The following is a 22,428-nucleotide window of genomic DNA, read 5'->3' on the forward strand; positions in this document are numbered from 1 at the left end:
GCCCTGTTTAACAATGTGGACAAGAAAATTGGCTTCCAGGTGGAAAAATCAAAATTGGAAACAGAACTGTTAGATCCCAAAACTAAGATTCTGTCAAGAATGTATAACTTGCTGTTGAAATGGAATACTCAGGATGAAACGGTGAACTATGCTATGATTAAATGGGCACAAGATGTGGGTCACAACATTATGCTGGCTGACTGGGAACAGTTATGGACCACTGGTATGAAGTTCACGGCATGTAATGCCTTAAGAGAGAATATTATGAAAATGATATACAGGTGGTACATGACACCAGTCAAGCTTGCAAAAATATATCATTTGCCTGATAATAAATGCTGGAAATGCAAAGAGATTGAAGGTACATTCTTTCACCTTTGGTGGATGTGCCCAAGGATTAAGGCTTTCTGGGAGATGATTTATAACGAAATGAAAAAGGTATTTAAATATACCTTCCTGAAGAAACCAGAGGCCTTTCTTCTGGGCATGGTCGGCCAATTGGTGCCAAAGAAGGACAGAATTTTTTTTATGTATGCAACAACAGCAGCAAGAATACTCATCGCAAAGTACTGGAAGACACAAGATCTACCCACTAGGCAAGAATGGCAGATGAAGGTGATGGAGTACATGGAATTGGCGGAAATGACTGGCAGAATCCGAGACCAGGGAGAAGAGTCAGTAGAAGAAGATTGGAAGAAATTTAAAGATTATTTACAGAAACATTGTTAAATTAAGGAATGTTAGAAGGATGCTGGAATGAAGTTTTGTGGTTTAGCAGTAATGTTATAGAAATAAGTAAAATCGGATTATGAATAGGTGAGAATGTAAAGTCACAATGTATTAAGATGAATTATTAAGATAAAAGTAAAGATGGAAAGGATTTGCTGAAATTGCTAATTGAATTAGAATACAAAAAAGGGAGGTGTGAGGTCAGGGAAACAAGTAAATGAAAGACAAGACATGGAAAGATAGAAATGTTGTCAATTGTTTTTTATTTTTCTGTATTTTTTATTTTTTGGTTTTTTTTCTTTTTTTTCTTTCTCATTTCTGTAACTTTTTTTGAAACTTTAATAAATATTATTTTTTTTAAAAAAAAATGAAAGCAACCCTGTTTAGGGAAGTTTTTAATGTTTGATCTTTTATCGTGTTTTTAGTATTCTGTTGGGAGCTGCCCAGAGTGGCTGATGGGCAGGGTATAAAAATAAAGTATTATTATTATTATTATTATTATTATTATTATTATTATTATTATTCTACTCAGCACCAGATTATAATGTTGGAATTGGAGCACTCCTTGGGCTATGCGTAGAAGGGGCCCTCTTGTCCTCACCCAATGTTTCATCCTCTTTGTGCCTCGGCTCCAGGTGGGATGGTCTCAAATAATAGCCCCTCCCCTCTTCACAAAACCTAAGAAGGGACAAGGTCCCACCAGGTACAGGTTTCCATGCAACCTTGAGGCACTTTAAAGGGGTTCAAGTTTGCACTGAAAGCTATGATACACCAACCTCACGTCGTCACACATTTCTGCTGGGGCTTTCACCAGTGAACCCACTGCACTGGGCAGCTACCCTCCTCTCTCATCTCCAAAGCTAGAGAAGGACACTTTGCCTGAAACCTCTCTTGGGAGCAATTGCAGCAGGGTCCATGCCTGCAAGAGACCAGGCTCTAAGCTTTCTTAATAAAAAAATAGTAAGCCTCTAGTCCTGGTAGAAGGAAAGTATAACGCTTGTGTGCTCAAGACATCAATTCTATAAAATATATTTTGCTGCACTGTGCAAAATATGAGCAAGCCAGGGCTGGACTGATATTACCCTTGCTGGTACCTTTCCCGGGAAAATCAGAGGCTCACTATGTCAGGTTCCTATTGGAAGACCGGGCAAACGCTAGAACATTAGCAGTGGCAAAGTTTCTATTGGTGGTTGCAAGAACCAATGGTCCCTATTTTTAAGTCTGAACAAAATGCTTGTTTAACCTGGAGGTAGGCTGTCTGAATTGTGCATTGCTTTGTAACAATTTGTTGGGTCTCTGGACCGTAATAAAGATTTATTGATTTATATAAAGCAAAATGTGCAGGCACCCCTCTAAATTATTTCTGTAAAATAAGCCAACCATTTTGTTTATTAGGGTTGCCAAAATGTTTTTCGGTTGTGTTTTGCTGAGCGTTGCAAAACTGCATGTGCTCAAAGTATTATTATTATTATTTTGAAGTGCATGAAAGTTAAATTGGTTGGTCTTCAAAAGTATATATTTTCTGGTCTCTTATATCATGCATTTCTTTTTTGGAGAAGGGGGTCCCTATTTTGGGAAATGCACTAGGCAGGCACACCAACTCTAGGGGCCTGAGGTGTCTTCAGCCCCCTCAATATTTGTCGGAAGGGGACCGTGCCCCTTCCATGTTGAGGGGGCCTTGTTATGTACTGAAGTTCTCACCCTGGGCCAGCAGGGGGATACTCTAAATAGTTTTCACTCAGGTCCACATATGCAAATAATGGATTGAAAGTGACGTTCAATGATTGGATAGTTACACAAAGTGGTTACTGTTGCGTTGTAGTGGAGCTCTATATAAGCAGGCTGGCTGAACCCTTCAGTTCAGTTCTGGCTTGTGAATAAACAAGAGCTGTTTGAAGAATCGCTGTGTCGTCTGATATGTTCACCCACAACTTAACAGTTTAGACTGCATCCCATTGGCCAGATTGCTCCCAGCTATGAGGGACCTACCAATTGGGTGTTGTGGCTGACCAATCGTACCCACCCACAACACAGGGTGTCGGTTTTCCAGGTCTCACCACAATATGTGCCCTCTTTAAGGGAGGACCTGATTTGCCAGTTTCTTGATGGTCTTTATTTAGGTCTGGCCAGTTTTGTATTAGGCTCCTTGATCTCTAGTAATTCTGATGTGTATTTGGACTTCAATATGCAGGCTAACGGGACACGGGTGGCGCTGTGGGTTAAACCACAGAGCCTAGGACTTGCTGATCAGAAGGTTGGCGGTTCGAATCCCCGTGTCAAAGTACAAGTAGATAAATAGGTACCGCTCCGGCGGGAAGGTAAACGGTGTTTCCGTGCGCTGCTCTGGTTGGCCAGAAGCGGCTTAGTCATGCTGGCCACATGACCCTGAAGCTGTATGCCGGCTCCCTCGGCCAATAAAGCGAGATGAGCGGCGCAACCCCAGAATCGGTCACGACTGGACCTAATGGTCAGGGGTCCCTTTACCTTTACCTTTTAAGTGAGAGATAACTAGAGCATGCACCACTCTGGCGAGACAGTCTGTGGGCCTCAGCCTTCGTACTAGATGGAGCTGGTACAGTTCTGGCTTGTGAATAAACAAGAGCTGTTTGAAGAATCGCTGTGTCGTCTGATATGTTCAGCCACAACTAAACAGGCCTGACATGCATAGCGCACGCATGACGTCACATGCATTGGGCATCACAGCTTCAGTGGCCGGCTCCTCCAGAACGATCGGCCTCCTCCAGATGTCACAACATTGTGTGATGTCACACGCCCACAACATGTGCCCCAATCTTGGGAGTAATCTGGTGTCTCTGGCCCCAGGGCCTCCAACCACCTGGATCTGACTTTGCTCCAACTTGGCTGTGCTATTGCCCCCAAGGCTCAAGTAGAAACAAACAGCTCTGGTGCACAGAAGAGAAATGTGATAATTTCCTTTTGGGGAGATGCTTTGTCCAGTCCATCCTGGCTGTTTACAGAGTAGATATACTTGCACTGAATGAAAAGGGCAGGCTGCTATGCTGTAGATACAAATAAGCAGATGATGATGGATATACCCAACAGCAACCTGCTATGGGTTGATTCATGGAGGCATACACTGGGACTGTGTTCAGTTGATAAATCAATTTACTGTATGCACTTTTGATTTACTAAAGAAGTCCCCAGTTAATCAGGCAGCAGATTTTTTTTAATTTTTAAAAATGTAATTATCTTAACACGCCAAAATTGTGAGTAGATACTTCAGAAAGTTCTTTAATTTCTGAATCTTATTTTTCTGTTTTATTTTTCACCTCTTTTCTTTTCCTTCCTTCCTTCCTTCCTTCCTTCCTTCCTTCCTTCCTTCCTTCCTTCTTCCTTCCTTTTTCTTTCTCTATTTCTTTCTCCCCCCGCCCCCTTTTGAGTTTTTATTGTACAGTGGAATCTCGGTTTTCAAGCATCTCGGAAGCTGAACGTTTTGGTTTTCAAATGCCGAAAACACAGAAGTAATTGCTTCCGTTTTCGAATGTGCCTCAGAAGTCGAATGGCTTCCGCTGAGGTTTTTTCAAATTTCTCCATTGAAATGGCATGTTTTCTCGCACAGATTTATATTATTTCATATTATTTTTATATAGTCCGAAAAGATATCTAAAACATAGACAATATAAGCAGTATAATGAGAATGATTGGAAGTTTTACATTTTAACTTGTTATCTAATTATAATGTATTGTATTTTCCTTTCCTTTTTCTCTTTTTCTCTTTACTTTTACTGCTTTTGCTTTGTATGACTTGTTATCTATGTATATATGTTTATGTGGGAAACTAATAAAGATTAATAAAAGAAAGAAAGAAAGAAATTGCAGACCACCCTTTGCACCTCGGTTTTTGAACATTTCGAAGTTGAACAGTCTTTCAGAATGAATTACATTCAGAAACCAAGATTCCACTGTATCTAGATAACTGTCCTGGTTTGGTAAAAAAAGGGGGGGGGAGGGTAGGGAAGTATACCTGAAGGAGCGTCTTCTCCCCCATTCTTTTGCCCGGACACTGAGGTCCAGCACTGAGGGCCTTCTTGGTAGTCGTGCCCGCCCTGTGGAACTCCCTCCCACCAGATGTCAAAGAGAAGAACAATCACCAGACTTTTAGAAGACATCTGAAGGCAGCCCTGTTTAGGGAAGCTTTTAATGTCTAACAGACCACTGTATTTTAATCCTTTGTTGGAAGCCGCCCAGAGTGGCTGGGGAAACCCAGCCAGATGGGCAGGGTATAAATAATAAATTCTATTCTATTCTATTCTATTCTATTCTATTCTATTCTGTTCTGTTCTGTTCTGTTCTGTTCTGTTCTAATATCAAGGTTTGTATTTTTCTCTATAAACCTGGATAAAATTTATTTTATTTTTTTAAAGAAACCTGTGGGTAAATACCACCCTCTTCAAAGAAGCACCCCCCTTTTCTCACACAATGTTTCCAAAAAAGAAACACACACACATTTTTAGATAATAAGCAGCTTTAGCAATTGCTGTTTACATTTGCCTCATAGGGAGGGTGGGGGAAGGTAAATGCCTTCTCTCCCCAGGGCTGCTTCTCTGATCAATATCAACAGCCCCACTGCAAACACACACACACACACACACACACACACACACACACACACACACACACACACAGGGAGATCTTCTGCCATCAATCTTACTGCAGCTCAGCAGCAGCACATACAGCGAGGAGCATTGGACTGTGCTGTGCATTTGCCAATAGGTGGCGCCATACTTCTTCCCATTGTGAAGAATCCTGTGGTTACCTAAAAGGAAACAGGACCAATAGCCCTTATGGGTGGGATGGGAGAGAATGTCCTTAAAACGTTTCAGATCCCTAGATGTTCTCCCAACTACTTCCTAAAGGTAAAGGTAAAGGGACCCCTGACCATTAGGTCCAGTCGTGGCCGACTCTGGGGTTGCGGCGCTCATCTCGCTTTATTGGCTGAGGGAGTCGGCATACAGCTTCCATGTCATGTGGCCAGCAGGACTAAGCCGCTTCTGGCGAACCAGAGCAGCACACGGAAACGCTCTTTACTTTCCCGCCGGAGCGGTACCTATTTATCTACTTGCACTTTGACGTGCTTTTGAACTGCTAGGTTGGCGGGAGCTGGGACCGAGCAACAGGAGCTCACACCATTGCGGGGATTCAAACCGCCGACCTTCTGATCAGCAAGCCCCAGGCTCTGTGGTTTAACCCACAGCGCCACCCGCGTTCCTTACCAACTACTCCCTAGGCAGAGCTAATTCAGACCTCCCACCTACTAAAAAGCGTCATGTGACTTTCATGCTTTCTTCTGCTTCAGTTTCCCGGCCAATGTCAGCATGATTTTGACCAAACTGCGGGAGGCAGTGGAAGACAGGAGTGCCTGGCATGCTCTGGTCGGTGGGGTCACGAAGAGTCAGACACGACTAAACAACTAAACAACAACCTCTAGTTATGAACTTAATTCATTCCGGAAGTCTGTTCTTAACCTGAAACTGTTCTTAACTAGGTGTGCTTTCGCTAATGGGGCCTCTTGCTGCTGCCATTGCACCGCCACCACACGATTTCCGTTCCCATCCTGGGGCAAAGTTCTCAACTCGAGGTAACTCTTCCAGGTTAGCGGAGTTTGTAACCTGAGGCATTTGTAACTCAAGGCGGTGGCGTAGCGTGGGGGGTGCAGGGGGGGCCTGCCGCACGGGGCGAAACATTGGGGGGGGGGCGCGCTTACACTCGCAGCTCTCTGCCCCTACCTGGCTCACTCACTCTCTCTCACTGCAGTGCTGGCTGTGCGAATCCGATCCGAGCTGCCGGGTCGCCGCCCACTGTGGAGGGGAGGGTGCCAGGCGTGCGTTGCGGTGCAGAGAGAGCGAGGGAGGGACTATCTGGGGGAGGGACAATGCAGCGGCCGCCCAGCGCAGCGCTGAGCGTGGGAGAGAACTACACCCGACCAGCCCAGGCAGCAGCAAGAAGAAGCTGGCAGCGGCGGCAGGTTAGGGGTTAGGGGCGCAAATTACTTGCCTTGCCCCGGGTTAGGGGGCGCAAATTACTTGCCTTGCCCCGGGTGCTGACAACCCACGCTACGCCGCTGACTCAAGGTACCACTGTATGATGTTTTGGGGGGTGGTCATGGACTACAGAGTGGGCAATTTCAGAATATAAGGCAGGGATCTGCAACCTAAGGCCCATGGGCCACACATGGGGGTCGTTTAACTGGCCCATGGACCCCCACCACCCACTCTGTAGGCTCCCATGCACCGCGCTAAACCGGCACAGAGCAGAGACTGCCTTCCATGACACTGGCCGGCTTCCCATTGGCTGCAGGAAGCTCCTGCAGCCAATGGGAAGCTGCACACGCCTCCTCTGCGCCAGAAAGAGCGTTTGCGCATGTGCATGCACACATACACTCTGGTCCACCATGGCGTCTGCGGGACCATGAACCAGCCCAAGCCACAAACACTTTGCTGACCCCTGATATAAGGGCTTGCAGGTGGCGCTGTCGGTTAAACCACAGAGCCTAGGACTTGCCGATCAGAAGGTCAGCGGTTTGAATCCCTGCGACGGGGTGAGCTCCCGTTGCTTGGTCCCTGCTCCTGCCAACCTAGCAGTTTGAAAGCACGTCAAAGTGCAAGTAGATAAATAGGTACCACTCTGGTGGGAAGGTAAACAGCGTTTCCGTGCGCTGCTCTGGTTCGCCAGAAGTGGCTTAGTCATGCTGGCCACATGACCCGGAAGCTGTATGCCAGCTCCCTCGGCCAGTAAAGCGAGATGAGCGCCGCAACCCCAGAGTCGGCCACGACTGGACCTAATGGTCAGGGGTCCCTTTACCTTTACCTTTTACACCATTGTTCAGGGTTCTCCTCCCTCCTGTGCGTGGGGAGTGGGGACCCTGTGGCAACAGTACTTTTCTATTGCAATAAAGATCAGGTTTACTAGTTGCTTTGCTCCTCAATATACTCTGGTTGGCCTCTGTTATTTTCTCCTACCGATAGGTAACCCACTTAAGGACTCTATATGGGCTCTTGGATGCCCCGTAAGGGAAAAGGAGCAGTTTTTTTCCTTATTATGTAAGTGAGCACAGGATCATGGCCATAGGATCTGAGCCGCAAATCTCACTGATGATGACCAGAGGCAAATTGTGAATTTCTCAGCCCAGCCTACAGTGGTACCTTGGGTTAAGTACTTAATTAGTTCAAGAGGTCTGTTCTTAACCTGAAACTGTTCTTAACCTGAAGCACCACTTTAGCTAATGGGGCCTCCTGCTGCCGGTGCACCGCCGGAGCACGATTTCTGTTCTCATCCTGAAGCAAAGTTCTTTTTCCCCCCAATTTTTTTTTATTGGTTTTCACATTATAAACAAACAAACACATAAGACAAACAAACATAAATCATAGCCTTATTGAAGATTACACTTATTGACATTGTTAAGTGACTTCCTCGCTTCCCCTTGGTTGAATTTCATTGGATATCCTTTTAACGGTTTTCCAAATCACAGTTCTTATAAAATTTAACTTAAACATTAACAACCTTAGATCTTCACATTATGAAATTAAACATATTAATTCATCACTTAACATAAATAAAATCCTAAGCCAATTAAGTATCTGCAAGCTGTTTTCAGTTCATTTAACTTAACATATTTAACTAAGTAATCATTAAATTTAATCCACTCTTCCTGATACCCCTCCTCCCTCTGGTCGCGGACTCTTCCGGTTAGGTTGGCTAGCTCCGAAAAATCCATCATCTTCATCTGCCATTCTTCTATCGTTGGTAATTCTTGGGCTTCATCCTGAAGCAAAGTTCTTAACCTGAAGCACTATTTCTGGGTTAGCGGAGTCTGTAACCTGAAGTGTATGTAACCCGAGGTACCACTGTATTTCACAAGGTTGTTGTGAAGGAGGGAAATGGGATAACTCCCTCTATAATGTTCTGGTTTCCTTAGAGGGCGGATGGGATATAATTGCATTAAAAAATGACAAATGGGACTCGGGCGCGGCACAATTAGCTCCCTTCGGGTTTTGGATAGCAGCTTCCCTTGGCAGTTCAGAAGCTGACAGCCTGTGTTTTATAAAATCCCTGTGGATGGGAGGGTCCATCACAGGCTCAGACAGGCCTCCGCCTGACTCATGGGGAGACGCTCCAAAAATTTCCCACCTGAAGCTCCGGTTCTTACAAGGCTGGGCCAGGTTCGTTCCAGCCTGGGGCAAGGACACATATAAAGGCTTCCTGGGCTCTTTCCCCTGCCTGCGGGCTCAGAGCGGCCGCAGAGGCAAGCGTGGATTCCTGCGGCCTTCTGCCACGATGAAGCGGGAACTGTGTTCGAGGGCCTTGACTCGCGCCTTCCTGGCCGAATTAATTGGCACGACGGTCTTTGTGTTTGTAGGCCTGGGCTCTGCCCTGCCCTGGCCCCTGGCCTCCCCTTCGGTCCTGCAAGTCGCTGTCGCCTTTGGCCTGGCTATCGGCACCTTGGCCCAATGCTTGGGCCATGTCAGCGGCGCCCATCTCAACCCTGCAGTCACCGCCGCGTTCCTGCTGGGCTCTCGCATCTCCCTTTGCAAAGCTGCTTCCTACGTCCTCGCTCAGCTCCTTGGAGCAGTGGTGGGAGCCGCTCTTCTCTATGAGTTGACCCCCCGTGAGGTCCATGGAAGCCTGGGGGTCAATGGGGTGAGTCTGAGAATGATCACTGATGGGGAGGTCAGACCTTCCAAGTGCCGCTATTTTCCAGGGACAGCCCCGGATTTACAGACACCGTCCTGGGTTTTGATCTGATCCCGGAATGTCCCGTTTTTCCTTAGGACGTTCCTATTTTCATCAGAGAAATGTTGGAGGGTACGAAGTTATGTGACCTTTGAGCCAAGGAGATAAGTAACTCTGCAACTTTTAGAAGACATCTGAAGGCAGCTCTGTATAGGAAAGCTTTTTTTAAAAAAAGTTTAATGTTTTATTATGTTTTTATACATGTTGGAAGCTGCCCAGAGTGGCTGGGGCAACCCCGTCAGATGGGTGGGGTATAAATAGTATAATAATAATAATAATAATAATAATAATAATAATAATAATTTTTTGTTGTTGATGATGATGATGAATAGGCCACAAAAGGAGATTGCCAGACAGTGCGCAAAGGAAATGTGCTTTGTAGGATGAATGATAACATACAGTACCTCGGTTCTTGAACGTAATCCGTTCCAGAAGAACATTTGAGTTTCGCAACATTCAAAAACCGAGGCACAAAGGGCTGGTTTAAAGTTCAATGGAGAAAATTGAAAAACACGCAGTGGAAGCCATTTGACTTCTGAGGTACGTTTGAAAACAGAATCATTTACTTCCGGGTTTTCAGTGTTTAGGTTCCAAAACATTTGGCTTCAGAGACGCTCAAAAACCGAGGTACCGCTATATAACCCTGGAGTCCAAAGGACCTCTGGATTTATTTGGCTGCGCCAACCGTTTTCCATCTTACTTGAAAACCAAACCTTACCTTCTCCGGTCTTTTTTGAGATGTTGCCACAGCAACATCTTTAAGTTTTGCAGTTATTCATATGGGCTTGAATTTGAATTTCGTCCATCTAATGGAAAACTTCACCGAATTCTGGCATTCCTGCGCAAGCCCATGCCCTTTCAACCCTGCTGTGAATTTAAAATAAAAGAAATGCGCGTTTTCTTCTGCAGATTTTGGAGACTCTTGATGGGTCACTGTAAGGATGTGCGCATCCAAGCAGGGCTTGGGGTGCCTTGGAGCAGCCATATCCATGGAGAAAGGAGCTGTGTTTCTTCTTTGCTGTTATTGCTTTGCCAGAATCCTTTCCCCTTGGTAGCAACAGAAGCAGCTGCCTTCATTGACTGTCTCTCATTCCCTGCACAGTAGTTTGAGACTCTGTTGGTCTGTTTCAGTAATCTAGAGTGATGAAGAGCTCGTGCATGTGCATTTATTAATATGCTTAGGAACGATGGGAGATTTTTGGACATCTGATTCTCCTACGATTGGGTCTGATGGTGATGTGCGTATACCAGGTGTATGGTTAGTGTCACATTCCCTGCAAGATTTCTCCGATGAAAATAAGGACCGTCCTATTCTATTATTATTATTATTATTATTATTATTATTATTATTATTTTACACTATTTATACCCCACCCATCTGAGTGTTGCCCCAGCCACTCAGGGTGGTTTCCAACATATATAAAAAACATAAGAAAACGTTAAACACTTATTTAAAAACATCCCTATATAGGGCTGCCTTCAGGTGTCTTCTAAAGGTTGTATAGTTACTTATCTCCTTGGCTCGGGAGGGGGGTCACAAAACTCCATACCCTCCAACTTTCCCCCCATGAAAATAGGGTCATCATACTCTCCAACATTTCTCTGATGAAAACAGGGACGTCCTAAGGAAAAGAAGGACATTCCAGGGTCCAATCAGAAACTGAGACGGCATCTGTAAATTCGGGACTTTCCCTGGAAAGCAGGGACACCTAAAAGGTCTGGTGTCAAAATCTGGAAATTAAAAGATCTACTAAAAGATAGCATCTGCTGCAACCTGCTGTCTCTGCCCCTGTGAAATGCGCAGTGTAGTGGGGGTGACATTGCTGAATGGCAAGAGAAATGTGCTTTGCACATGTTCAGAGACACTTATTTTACCATTGCTTTGTGTGTTCTGGGACTGCATCCTTGCATTAAACGCAGGTTTGTGTTGGGGGGCAGAGAGCCCTGGTAAAATCTGATAGACCAAATTCCCTCATCCAAAGCTGCCCTGGTTGTGAGATCTTCAGAGAAGGCCCTTCTCTGAGAGGACCAGTGTGGTGTAGTGGTTAAGAGTGACAGACTTGTAATCTGGTGAACCAGGTTCGATTCCCCGCTCCTCTACATGCAGCTGCTGGGTGACCTTGGGCTAGTCACACTTCTTTGAAGTCTCTCAGCCCCACTTACCTCACAGAGTGTTTGTTGTCGGGGAGGAAGGGAAAGGAGAATGTTAACCGCTTTGAGACTCCTTCGGATAGTGATAAAGCGGGTTATCAAATCCAAACTCCTCCTCCTCCTCCCTCTCCTCCTCCTCCTCCTCTTCTTCTTCTTCTCTCAGTCCTGCCACCCTCACAGGCACGATTGGTAGAGAAGCAGGACAGGGCCTTCTCGGTGGCAGCTCCCAGACTCTGGAACACCCTAGACAAGTTAGACTAGCTCCCTCCTTGTCCTTTCACTGGCAGCTGAAGACTTTCTTATTGCAGCAGGCTTTTGGGAACTGACAACTTTTAACAAAAGCCTGGTTCTTCACAGTTTTTCTTGTAATTATCTTTATGTTCTTCATAGATAATAGATCGATAGTTTTAATTCTTTTTTTTTTTAATGGTTTCCCTATGTTTTTAGCTGTTCTTATTTCACCTGTAAGCTACCTTGAATCCCTGTCAAGGAAAAAGGCTGGATATAAATAATAATAATAATTTATTATTTATACCCCACCCATCTGGCTGGGCTTCCCCAGCTACTCTGGGCGGCTTCCAACAGAATATTAAAATACAATATTAAAATACTACGCCACGTCCAGTTTTCTCAGTTTCTCGTTTTCCTGTTTTAAGTTCAGCTTTCTACATTTGTTGTTGTTATTTGATATCATGTTCTCATACTATATTGTGATTTTATGTTGTGAATTGCCCTGAGATAGGGCTGTATACAAATTTAATTAATTGTTCATAGTAATAAACTGTGCCTCAGACTTAAGCCTTTGCAACCAATCTGATCAAACAGCAGAACTTTTAAACATTTCAAATTATGGCCTTCTCTCTCTCTCTCTCTCTCTCTCTCTCTCTCTCTCTCTCTTTAAAATCCCTTTGGTTAACCCCAGCCGCTGGCTTGTTTTTTCTGGAAGTGTGTTATGAGACTGAATTATCAGTCGGCCGGCAGAATCTGCCTGGAGGAGGCAATTCTAAATGCTGGGCGAAATTAAAATGAAACAGAACTCTCTCGCCTTGGCTTTGTTGTTTTGCAGAGAAGTCACAGAGGGCCCAGTCCGAAGGTTGCTTCTCTCTGTTCTTCACCGCCAGTGATCTCTGACCCCGAAATCTTTGGTATATTTTTGTCTCGGCTCTCGCTAATACCAGCTTTTGCAGAGCAGACGTCGCCTCTTGTCCTTTTGCCCAGTTATGCAAGGCAAGCCGGGCCCCTCCCATGCCCTGAACTGGATCCTTGATTTTTCCTCTCCTGTTCAGAATGAAACGTCTCGACAACAGTGGTTTTAAATTGCTTTCTTTTGACCCCAAGTGCTCAGAAAAATTGGTCAAAATCTCCAGTCATTTGAAAACTAGGACGTTAAATAAAAACACCAGGGAGTACTTTTCATGTGGTTAACTAGTATATTTTGCAAAATTACAAAGAGCACACCTTTTCCCACTATGATGACAGTGGTACCTCGGGTTACATACGCTTCAGGTTACAGATTCCGCTAACCCAGAAATAGTACCTCGGGTTAAGAACTTTGCTTCAGGATGAGAACAGAAATCGTGTTCTGGAGGCGGCAGAAGGTCCCATTAGGAGTGGCCCTCCGGAACGAATTAAGTACTTAACCCGAGGTATCACTGTATTATTATTTACACTAAAACTAGTTTTTTTGGATTTGCTGAAAATCTTTTCTAAATCTTTCCCTAAAAAAACTTTGGTCATCCTCCCCCCCAAAAGCTCAACAACTTTGGTCAATCCTTTTTTAAAATATATATATATTTGTTATTAGGAATTTGAACAAAGCATATTATCTTACAACATACCATCCTTAATTTTTCCCCCATTTCCCCCCTCCCAGTTTATTCAAAACCTGCCAAGGAATCCAGTTCACTTTGTTGCTTCTTTAAGTACTTAGTAAAAGGTTCCCATTCATCTTTAAAGTCACAGTTACCCTCGTCCCATAGTTTATGTGTCAGTTTTGCAAATTCTGCATAGTCCATCTGTTTCTCTTGCCATAATTCTTTGGTCAATCCAATGGGTAGGTAACCGCCAGTTTATTTATAGTGGGAGTAGATTGCAGTCTCTTGGAAATTGGACACCTCGCCGTACCCCATGTCCTCACTGCGGCCGATGGTGCTACGTTGTGGGAGCGGTTCACCGTGTCAACCCCTCGCAACCGATGCAGCTGGTTGGATCCACTCAAAAGACCACCCGGACAGTCGAGTAGACCTTCAGTTAGGGACATTTCTCACCAACGTGCCTTCTTTTCCAGCCCCAGAACACCACATCGGCAGGACAGGCTGTGACCATTGAGATGTTCCTCACACTCCAGCTGGTCCTCTGCGTCTTTGCGTCCACCGACAGCCGCAGGACGGATGTTGGCTTCCCAGCATTGTCCATTGGATTGTCAGTCACTGCAGGACACCTGATAGGGGTGGGTATCAGGGAGAGGGAGAGACACACAGGTCCCTCTTATGAAAATCAACCGCTTATATCAAAACGCTTAGCTCTTCCCTCAAGTTGTAAACTTGCGATTTGATCTCACATTTTAGGCTGTGTTTTGTGGCAACTCCAGTCCAGGGTCTTATCAACGCTGACCTTGGTGTGGAACAGAGTCATTCATATATGTGTGTGGTGTGTGTGTGTGTATGAATGGTGCCACAGACCCCCCCCCTCCAGGTGTGTTATGAAGGGGTCCGCAGATCACCAGATGGGAACCATCATGCTTATCAGGGAAACTGAGTGAACAGAAAAGCCTTAGCTATGGCAGGCGCCAAAGAAAACATATGACATGAATTATGTAATTTTACATGGATTTTTGAAGTAATAATAATAATAATAATAATAATAATAATAATAATAATAATAAAAATAAAAATTATACCCTGCCCATCTGGCTGGGTTTCCCCAGCCACTCTGGGCGGCTCCCAACAGAACATTAAAAACATGATAAAACAAGCATTAGAAACTTACTGATACAGGGCTGCCTACAGATGTCTTCTAAAAGTCAGATAGTTGTTTATTTCCTTGACATCTGATGGGAGGGCGTTCCAAAGGGCGGGCACCACTACCGAGAAGCCCTCCACCTGGTTCCCTGTAATCTCACTTCTCGCAGTGAGGGGGCTGCCAGAAGGCCCTCAGAGCTGGACCTCAGGGTCCGGGCTGAACAATGGGGGTGGAGACGCTCCTTCAGATATACTGGGCCGAGGTCGTTTAGGGCTTTCAACATCAGCACCAACACTTTGAATTGTGCTCGGAAACGTACTGGGTTCCAATATAGTTCTGTCAGGACTGGTGTTATATGGTCTCAGTGCCACTCCCAGTCACCAATATAGCTGCCGCATTCTGTATTATTTGTATTTTCCAGGCTACCTTCAAAGGTAGCCACACCTAGAGCATATTGCAGTAGTCTTTATAATAATAATAATATAATAATAGTTACAGATAGGTAGCCGTGTTGGTCTGCCATAGTCAAAACAAAAAAATTCCTTCCAGTAGCACCTTAAAGACCAACTAAGTCAGTTCTTGGTATGAGCTTTCGTGTGCATGCACACTTCTTCATCTTTAAGGTGCTACTGGAAGGAATTTTTTTGTTTTGAATATAATAATTTATTATTTATACCCCGCCCATCTGGCTGGGTTTCCCCAGCCACTCTGGGCGGCTTCTAACTGAATATTAAAAACAATACAGCATTAGACATTAAAAACTTCCCTAAAGAGGAAAAAAGTCTATGCTTTAGTAGCTATGTTTTATTATGACTTTTTGCATTGGATCAGATTATAAGGTGTGCGTTCTTTGTTGTATATTTTGTTGCTGTATACCGCGTTGTGTATAGCAATATAGAAAGGCGGTGTACAAATTAAAAGTGAAATGAAATAAAATGACAATATTACAGTTGGGAGGATGTTTTGGCAAGCTCCAATCCTGCTTTGCGGGGGTGGGGGTGTTAGGCTGCAATGGCTATTGGCTGCTGGAGGATATTGCATGAGGTCATGAACAATAGGAAACTGGGCTGTGCCCGGTTCTCTGCACAGCTGGGGCAGAAAATCACAAACGCAGAATGCAACTCCTCACATGCAGTGAAAACTGCTTGCAGACCCTCCAAATATCCCAATTTTCCAGAATCAGTCCCAGATTTACAGAAGCTGTCCTGGTTTATGATTGAATCCCAGAATGTCCTGCCTTCCCTTAGGACATCACCCCATTTTTCATCCAAAAAATGCTGGAGGGTATGGAGTTATGCGATACCCAAGCCAAGGAAATAAATAACTATACAGTCGTACCTTGGATCTCAATCGCCTTGGTTCCTGAACAAATCAGCTCCGGATCGAAATCCGGAAGGGAATTTCCAGTTTTTGAACGTTCTTTTGGAACCCAAACATCCAATGCGGGTTCCGTGGGTTCCAATTGGCTGCAGGTCCTTCCTGCAGCCAATCAGAAGCCGTGCTTTGGTTTCCGAATGTTTTGGAAGTCAAACGGACTTCCAGAACAGATTCCATTCAACTTCCAAGGTACAACTGTACAACCTTTAGAAGATATCTAACGGCAGCCCTGTATAGGGATTTTTAAAAAATGTTTAATGTTTTATTATGTTTTTATACATGTTGGAAGCCACTCAGAGTGGCTGGGGCAGCCCAGAGGGGCGGGGTATAAATAATAAAATTACCTTTATTGTTGTTGTTGTTGTTGTTGTTGTTGTTATATCGAGGACGTCCCTATTTTCATTGGAGAAATGTTGGAGGGCATGTATTTGGTTTCCTTTCCTCCTCTCACCCACCTCTTTATGTTTCCTTAGATCTACTACACTGGCTGCTCTATGAACCCGGCTAGATCCTTTGGCCCAGCTCTGGTCATGGGGAACTTTGCTAACCACTGGGTAAGAGAATACTCTGCCTCTGTTCTGGGATGGGATGAGCCTTGCTGGAGAAGCATCTCTCAAAGTGAGGCCCTTGCAGCTAGACCCACATAGTAGCTGCTGGCAAAGTCCTAGCCCTAGCTTTGACCAAAGCATCTTTTCTTTCTCTCTGCACAGATTTTCTGGATCGGGCCGCTAGCTGGTGCCATCGTAGCCATGATGCTATACGACTATCTTTTGTGCCCGCAACCCAGGAGCACGGCAGACCGAATTGCCATCCTCAGAGGAGACCGTGATCCTGAGAAAGAAGCAGAGCATGGACGTCAGAAGAAGCAGTCCTTGAAGACCTACTCTGTCCACACCCTTCCCAAGCTCATCAACATGGATGATAAGGCTTGTGGGTTGGTCTCTTAAAGGAGACAGGCTCAGCCTTCTCGTTTACGCAGTGGGATGGACGAGGCAGCTAACCTTATGCTCAGGATCCAGCTCTGTGGACTAGGAATGCCTCGCCTTTGTCTCACCTCCAAACAGAGGATTGGGTGGGAGAAAGCACCTTCCTTGCCCATGTGACTTTTTAAAACGCTGCTTGCTGACAGACTCTAGCTGTCAGGTTTCAGGGAATCCCTCCCTGCACCCTGCACCCCTTGGCAGTAGATAAGCAGAACAAAGGAAAAGGAGTCTTCTTACCAGTTAGAAACTTTAATGATCACAGCGAGAACAAAGAATCCATTTCCTAGGAATGGCGGTGCTCCCAATTAAGGGTTCCACCCACTTCCTCCCTACTCACCCATGTCACTACCGCATCTTGTAACCTGAGCTCGTAACCACTGTGCTTTCTGTGCTGCCACCTTATCTACTCTTCTTGACCTTGGGCTGAGCGGATGGATGCTTTCCAGAGACAGTGAATCTGATCTCTCTCTCTCTCTCTCCCTCCCTCTCTCTCTCTCTCCCGGTGCATCTTCTCTTAGCTGTTCCCAATCCAGGATTTCCCAGCTTCTGCCTTCTGAACTATGCCCCTCTGCAAACCACTGTTCCAAATCTATACTGTCCTTCTGCTCCTGGGAAGATTCAGGATCGGGGGGAGGGGGGGGGGCTCCGAACTATCCTCAGTGCAGCCCTCCTCAGCACAGTCCCCGACACTAGCATAGGAAAATCATGATCTCAGGAGGGCATACCCAGGGGGGTAGCTAGCTGCTCCGGCACCCAGAGTGGCGGGGGAAGGGTGATCCGCTTACGGGGGCAGAGCGATCCACCCATGGGAGCACCGTAGCGAGCTGCCCACAGAGTCCGCCTGGTGGACGCAGGCCCCACGCTGCCATTTCAGACAGCGCAGGGCCCCGAGCCACTGCGTCCCTCCCAGGAGGGACGCGTGGCTCGGGCTCGCTGCAGACAAGGCCCCCCCCCCAGTAAGTGCCGCCCCCCATGGTGTGACATTTTGTCACCTGCTCAGGGATGACACCGGGGTGGGCCACAACCCCCCGCACCCCGCTTTGTACGCCCCTGGACACACCCAGACTAAAAACCTTATTGTGGTTTTGAATTCATTTTTTAAAATTGTTGTGGTTTTCATCAGCAAATTCTGGGAATGATCATCTCGGCTGCCCTCCTCTGCCCACGTTCCAGCTTGTCAATATCTTCTTAAATTGTGGCACCCAGAACTGGACACAGTATTCTAGTTGTGCTCTTCAGGCACCCAGTAATTTACTAATATCATTTGTATGAAATTAATATGCCGATCAGAAGGTCTGCGGTTCGAATCCCCCTGACGGGGTGAGCTCCCGTTGCTCGGTCCCTGCTCCTGCCAACCTAGCAGTTCGAAAGCATGGCAAAGTGCAAGTAGATAAATAGGTACCGCTCCGGCAGAAAGGTAAACGGCGTTTCCGTGCGCTGCTCTGGTTCGCCAGAAGCGGCTTAGTCATGCTGGCCACACGACCCGGAAGCTGTACGCCGGCTCCCTCGGCCAATAAAGCGAGATGAGCGCCGCAAGCCCAGAGTCGGCCACGACTGGACCTAATGGTCAGGGGTCCCTTTACCTTTAATATGTCTGATTAATTCTAATTACGGCATCCTCGGCATGCTTTTCTGCTCCCCATTTCTCTGCATCCTGTGGGTAATTTCTCTTTGTCCCTTTGTTGTTGCTTCTGTATATCTTGATGGTGGACTTTTAAATAGCCCATAGCAGCTTCAATTGCTGGAATCTTATTGCCTTCTCTCTTTCTAAGCAGGAGAAATCTGTTCCCCTTTGTATCCTGAGGGCACTGGAGGTGCCGGGCTCTTAATAAACATCTCGCCCAAACAGTCTAGTCTCTCGCCTCTTCAACACAAGCTTCCATTGCCATAAATTCCTCTTTTCATCTCGCTTTCCACTCTTCCTGACCTTGCAATTTCTCATGATTGCCGCTGATTTGAGGCAAGCAGCATTAAATAAGATGTATTTCAGCAATAACAGACCCCTTGTATTTTTTTTCCCCCTCGGCTAGAAGATACAGAAAAGATAAAAGACAGAGAGCGAATATTTCTGTCTCAGCAATAATAACCTTGTCAATCTTGGTGTCTGCGGCTCAACAGATGGCAAAAATCCCTTCTGTTCAGAGCTAATGGGCAAGATTTTATTAAAAGCCTGATATTTGCGAGAAAGCCTGCATGCCTCTGTGTGTCTTTGTGGGCTTTTTAAAAACAACAACAACCACCACAAACCCAGAGATTTATGTACACCGGGCTGGAGCAGAGGGTTTATTACAAATGGCTCGAATTTGGTGGTGCATATCCTTGCTTTATCCCCAGATCTCATTCCACTGATGGATGAGCTGCGGAGATTAAACAGAGATTGTTGAGGCAATTATAAAGAGAGGAGAAATTGCTGTACCACTGACAGCACAGCCCCTGGCATTGATGGATTCCACATCTCCATTTGAGTCAAAGCCTTTATCCCCAAACGTCTTTTCAACGCCAGGACTCAGTCCTGGAAAAAGTGGTGCAATAATCAAGGAGCGAGCCTCTTGCCATGTACAGAGCGTATTGCAGTCATCAATGAATAACTGCAGCTAACCACATCTGGACTTCTTCTTCTTCTTCTTCTTCTTCTTCTTCTTCTTCTTCTTCTTCTTCTTGTTGTTGTTGTTGTTGTTATTTATTATTATTTATACCCCGCCCATCTGGCTGGGTCCCCCCAGCCACTCTGGGCGGCTTCCAACAAAACACTAAAATACAATAACCTATTAAACATTAAAAGCTTCCCTAAAGAGGGCTGCCTTCAGATGTCTTCTAAAAGTTTGATATTTTTCTTTTTGACATCTGGTGGGAGGGCGTTCCACAGGGCGGGCGCCACTACTGAGAAGGCCCTCTGCCTGGTTCCCTGTAGCTTTGCTTCTCGCAATGAGGGAACCCCCAGAAGGCCCTTGGCGCTGGACCTCAGTGTCCGGGCAGAACGATGGAGGTGGAGACGCTCCTTCAGATATACTGGACCGAGGCTGTTTAGGGCTTTAAAGGTCAGCACCAACACTTTGAATTGTGCTCGGAAACGTACTGGGAGCCAACGTAGGTCTTTCAAGACCGGTGTTATATGGTCTCGGCGGCCACTCCCAGTCACAACTCTAGCTGCAGCATTCTGGATTAACTGTAGTTTCCGGGACACCTTGAAAGGTAGCCCCATTGCAGTAGTCCAAGCGGGAGATAACTAGAGCATGCACCACTCTGGCAAGACAGTCTGCGGGCAGGTAGGGTCTCAGCCTGTGTACCAGATGGAGCTGATAAACAGCTGCCCTGGACACAGAATTGACCTGCGCCTCCATGGACAGCTGCGAGTCCAGAATGACTCCCAGGCTGCGCACCTGGTCCTTCAGGGGCACAGTTACCCCATTCAGGACCAGGAAGTCTTCCACACCTGCCTGCCTACTGTCCCCCAAAAACAGTACTTCTGCCTTGTCAGGATTCAACCTCAATCTGTTAGCCGCCATTCATCCTCCAACCGCCTCCAGACACTCACACAGTGTCTAAAGTGCTGAGCTACCAGTGGCTGGAATAGAGGCATTGCTGCTCATATCGACAGACGGGCCCGGTTTTTCCAAGGCTACCTTCCCAGCTGCTTCCCGGCCCCCCTCCCCAACTGATCATTGCATCAGATGAAGGACTGTTGAACTTGCTCCTGTTTTAAAGGAGCTTTAAAAGGCCCAAACTGCACAACCAAATTTGTCGGTGGGGTGACTGCTTCAGGTCACCAGATAATCAGCTCATTGTTCAGTTCACTTGTACTGCATCACGCATAAGGTAAAGGTAAAGGTACCCCTGCCCGTACGGGCCAGTCTTGACAGACTCTGGGGTTGTGCGCCCATCTCACTTAAAGAGGCCAGGGGCCAGCGCTGTCCGGAGACACTTTCGGGTCACGTGGCCCGCGTGACATCGCTGCTCTGGCGAGCCAGAGCCGCACACGGAAACGCCGTTTACCTTCCCGGTGGTAAGCGGTCCCTATTTATCTACTTGCACCCGGAGGTGCTTTCGAACTGCTAGGTTGGCAGGCGCTGGGACCGAGCAGCGGGAGCGCTCCCCGCCGCAGGGATTCGAACCGCCGACCTTTCGATCGGCAAGCCCTAGGCGCTGAGGCTTTAACCCACAGCGCCACCTGCGTCCCTGCATCACGCATAGAGAGAGCCATTTCTCTACGGAACTGTAGAGTTGGGTCATCTAATCCAAGCCCCTGCAATGCAGGAATCTCAGCTAAAGAATCCATGACAAATGGCCATCCAATATCTGCTTTAAAACTTGCAAGGAAGGAGAGTCCACAACCTCTTGTGGCAGTCTGTTCCACTGTCCAACAGCTCTTACCGTCAGAAAGTTCTTCCTGACGTTTAGTCGGAATCTGCTTTCTTGTAACTTGAAGCCATTGGTTCGAGTCCTAGCCATCTTAAGCTATTTGAAGATGGCCACCATCTCTCTTCAGTCTCCACTTTTCCAGGATAAACATACCCAGCTCTTTCAGCTGTTTCTCTTGAGGCTTGCTTTCTAGACTCAGATCATCTTGACCACCCTCCTCTGCACACATTCCAGCTTATCAATTTAATAATAATAATAATAATAATAATAATAATAATAAGAAGAAGAAGAAGAAGAAGAAGAAGAAGAAGTATATGCCTCCCACTCTGGGCAGCTCCTCACAAAATATTAAAAACATAGTAAAACATCAACCATTAAAAACTTTTCTGATGTCTTCTAAAAGTCAGCTCTCGTCCATGGGGTCACGAAGAGTCGGACACGACTAAATAACAACAACAAAAGTCAGATAGTTGTTTATTTCCTTGGCATCTGATGGGAGGACATTCCACAGGGTGGGCGCCACTACCAACAAGACCCACTGCCTGGTTCCCTGTAACTTCACTTCTTGCAGTGAGGGAACCACCAGAAGACCCTCAAAGCTGGACCTCAGTGTCCGGGCTGAACGATGGGGGTGGGGACCAAGTCCGTTTAGGGCTTTAAAAGTCAGCTCCAACATTTTGTACTGTGCTCAGAAACGTACTTAATTCCTTCTTTAACTGTTGCACCCAGAACTGGACACAGTATTCCAGGTGTGATTTGACCAAGGCTTAATAGAGCGGTATTGTACAACTATCTGACTCTCACCCGCTTGTCACATACAGTATAAAAACAGCCTTATTTGCAAAAGCTGCTAAAAGTATTTTTGCTTGTCACATAAAAAACTATGCAGGAGATGCATTAATTAGATTTATAGTAAATGGTTGCTTATTTCAGGGTCTTTCTTAGTTGGATTTGCAGATTTTTGGGGCTGGTTTTGTGGCAGCTTTTAGTCAAACACAAGAAATGATAAATTGATCGAGTGGTACTATTACTGTAATTTTTGCTCTGTAAGACTCACTTTTCCCCTCCTAAAAAGTAAGGGGAAATGTGTGTGTGTCTTATGGAGCAAATGCAGGCT

General features: G+C 45.9%; 1 protein-coding gene and 1 long non-coding RNA gene across 2 annotated transcripts in view; one reads left to right on the plus strand and one right to left on the minus strand.

Moving 5' to 3' along the window:
• LOC307210505 overlaps positions 1-22,428 on the minus strand; it is a 349,261-nt gene that overhangs the window by 250,299 nt on the left and 76,534 nt on the right. The gene's annotated exons all lie outside the window — the stretch shown is intronic.
• On the plus strand, positions 8,909-17,435 carry LOC307210493 (aquaporin-5-like). Its single transcript, XM_079966430.1, has 4 exons — positions 8,909-9,387; positions 13,919-14,080; positions 16,443-16,523; positions 16,680-17,435. The coding sequence occupies exons 1-4, from the start codon at positions 9,025-9,027 to the stop codon at positions 16,914-16,916; spliced, it is 843 nt and encodes a 280-aa protein (XP_079822556.1). The 5' UTR covers positions 8,909-9,024; the 3' UTR covers positions 16,917-17,435.

Source organism: Podarcis cretensis, assembly GCF_951804945.1.
Source record: "Podarcis cretensis genome assembly, chromosome: 2".
NCBI lineage: Eukaryota > Metazoa > Chordata > Lepidosauria > Squamata > Lacertidae > Podarcis > Podarcis cretensis.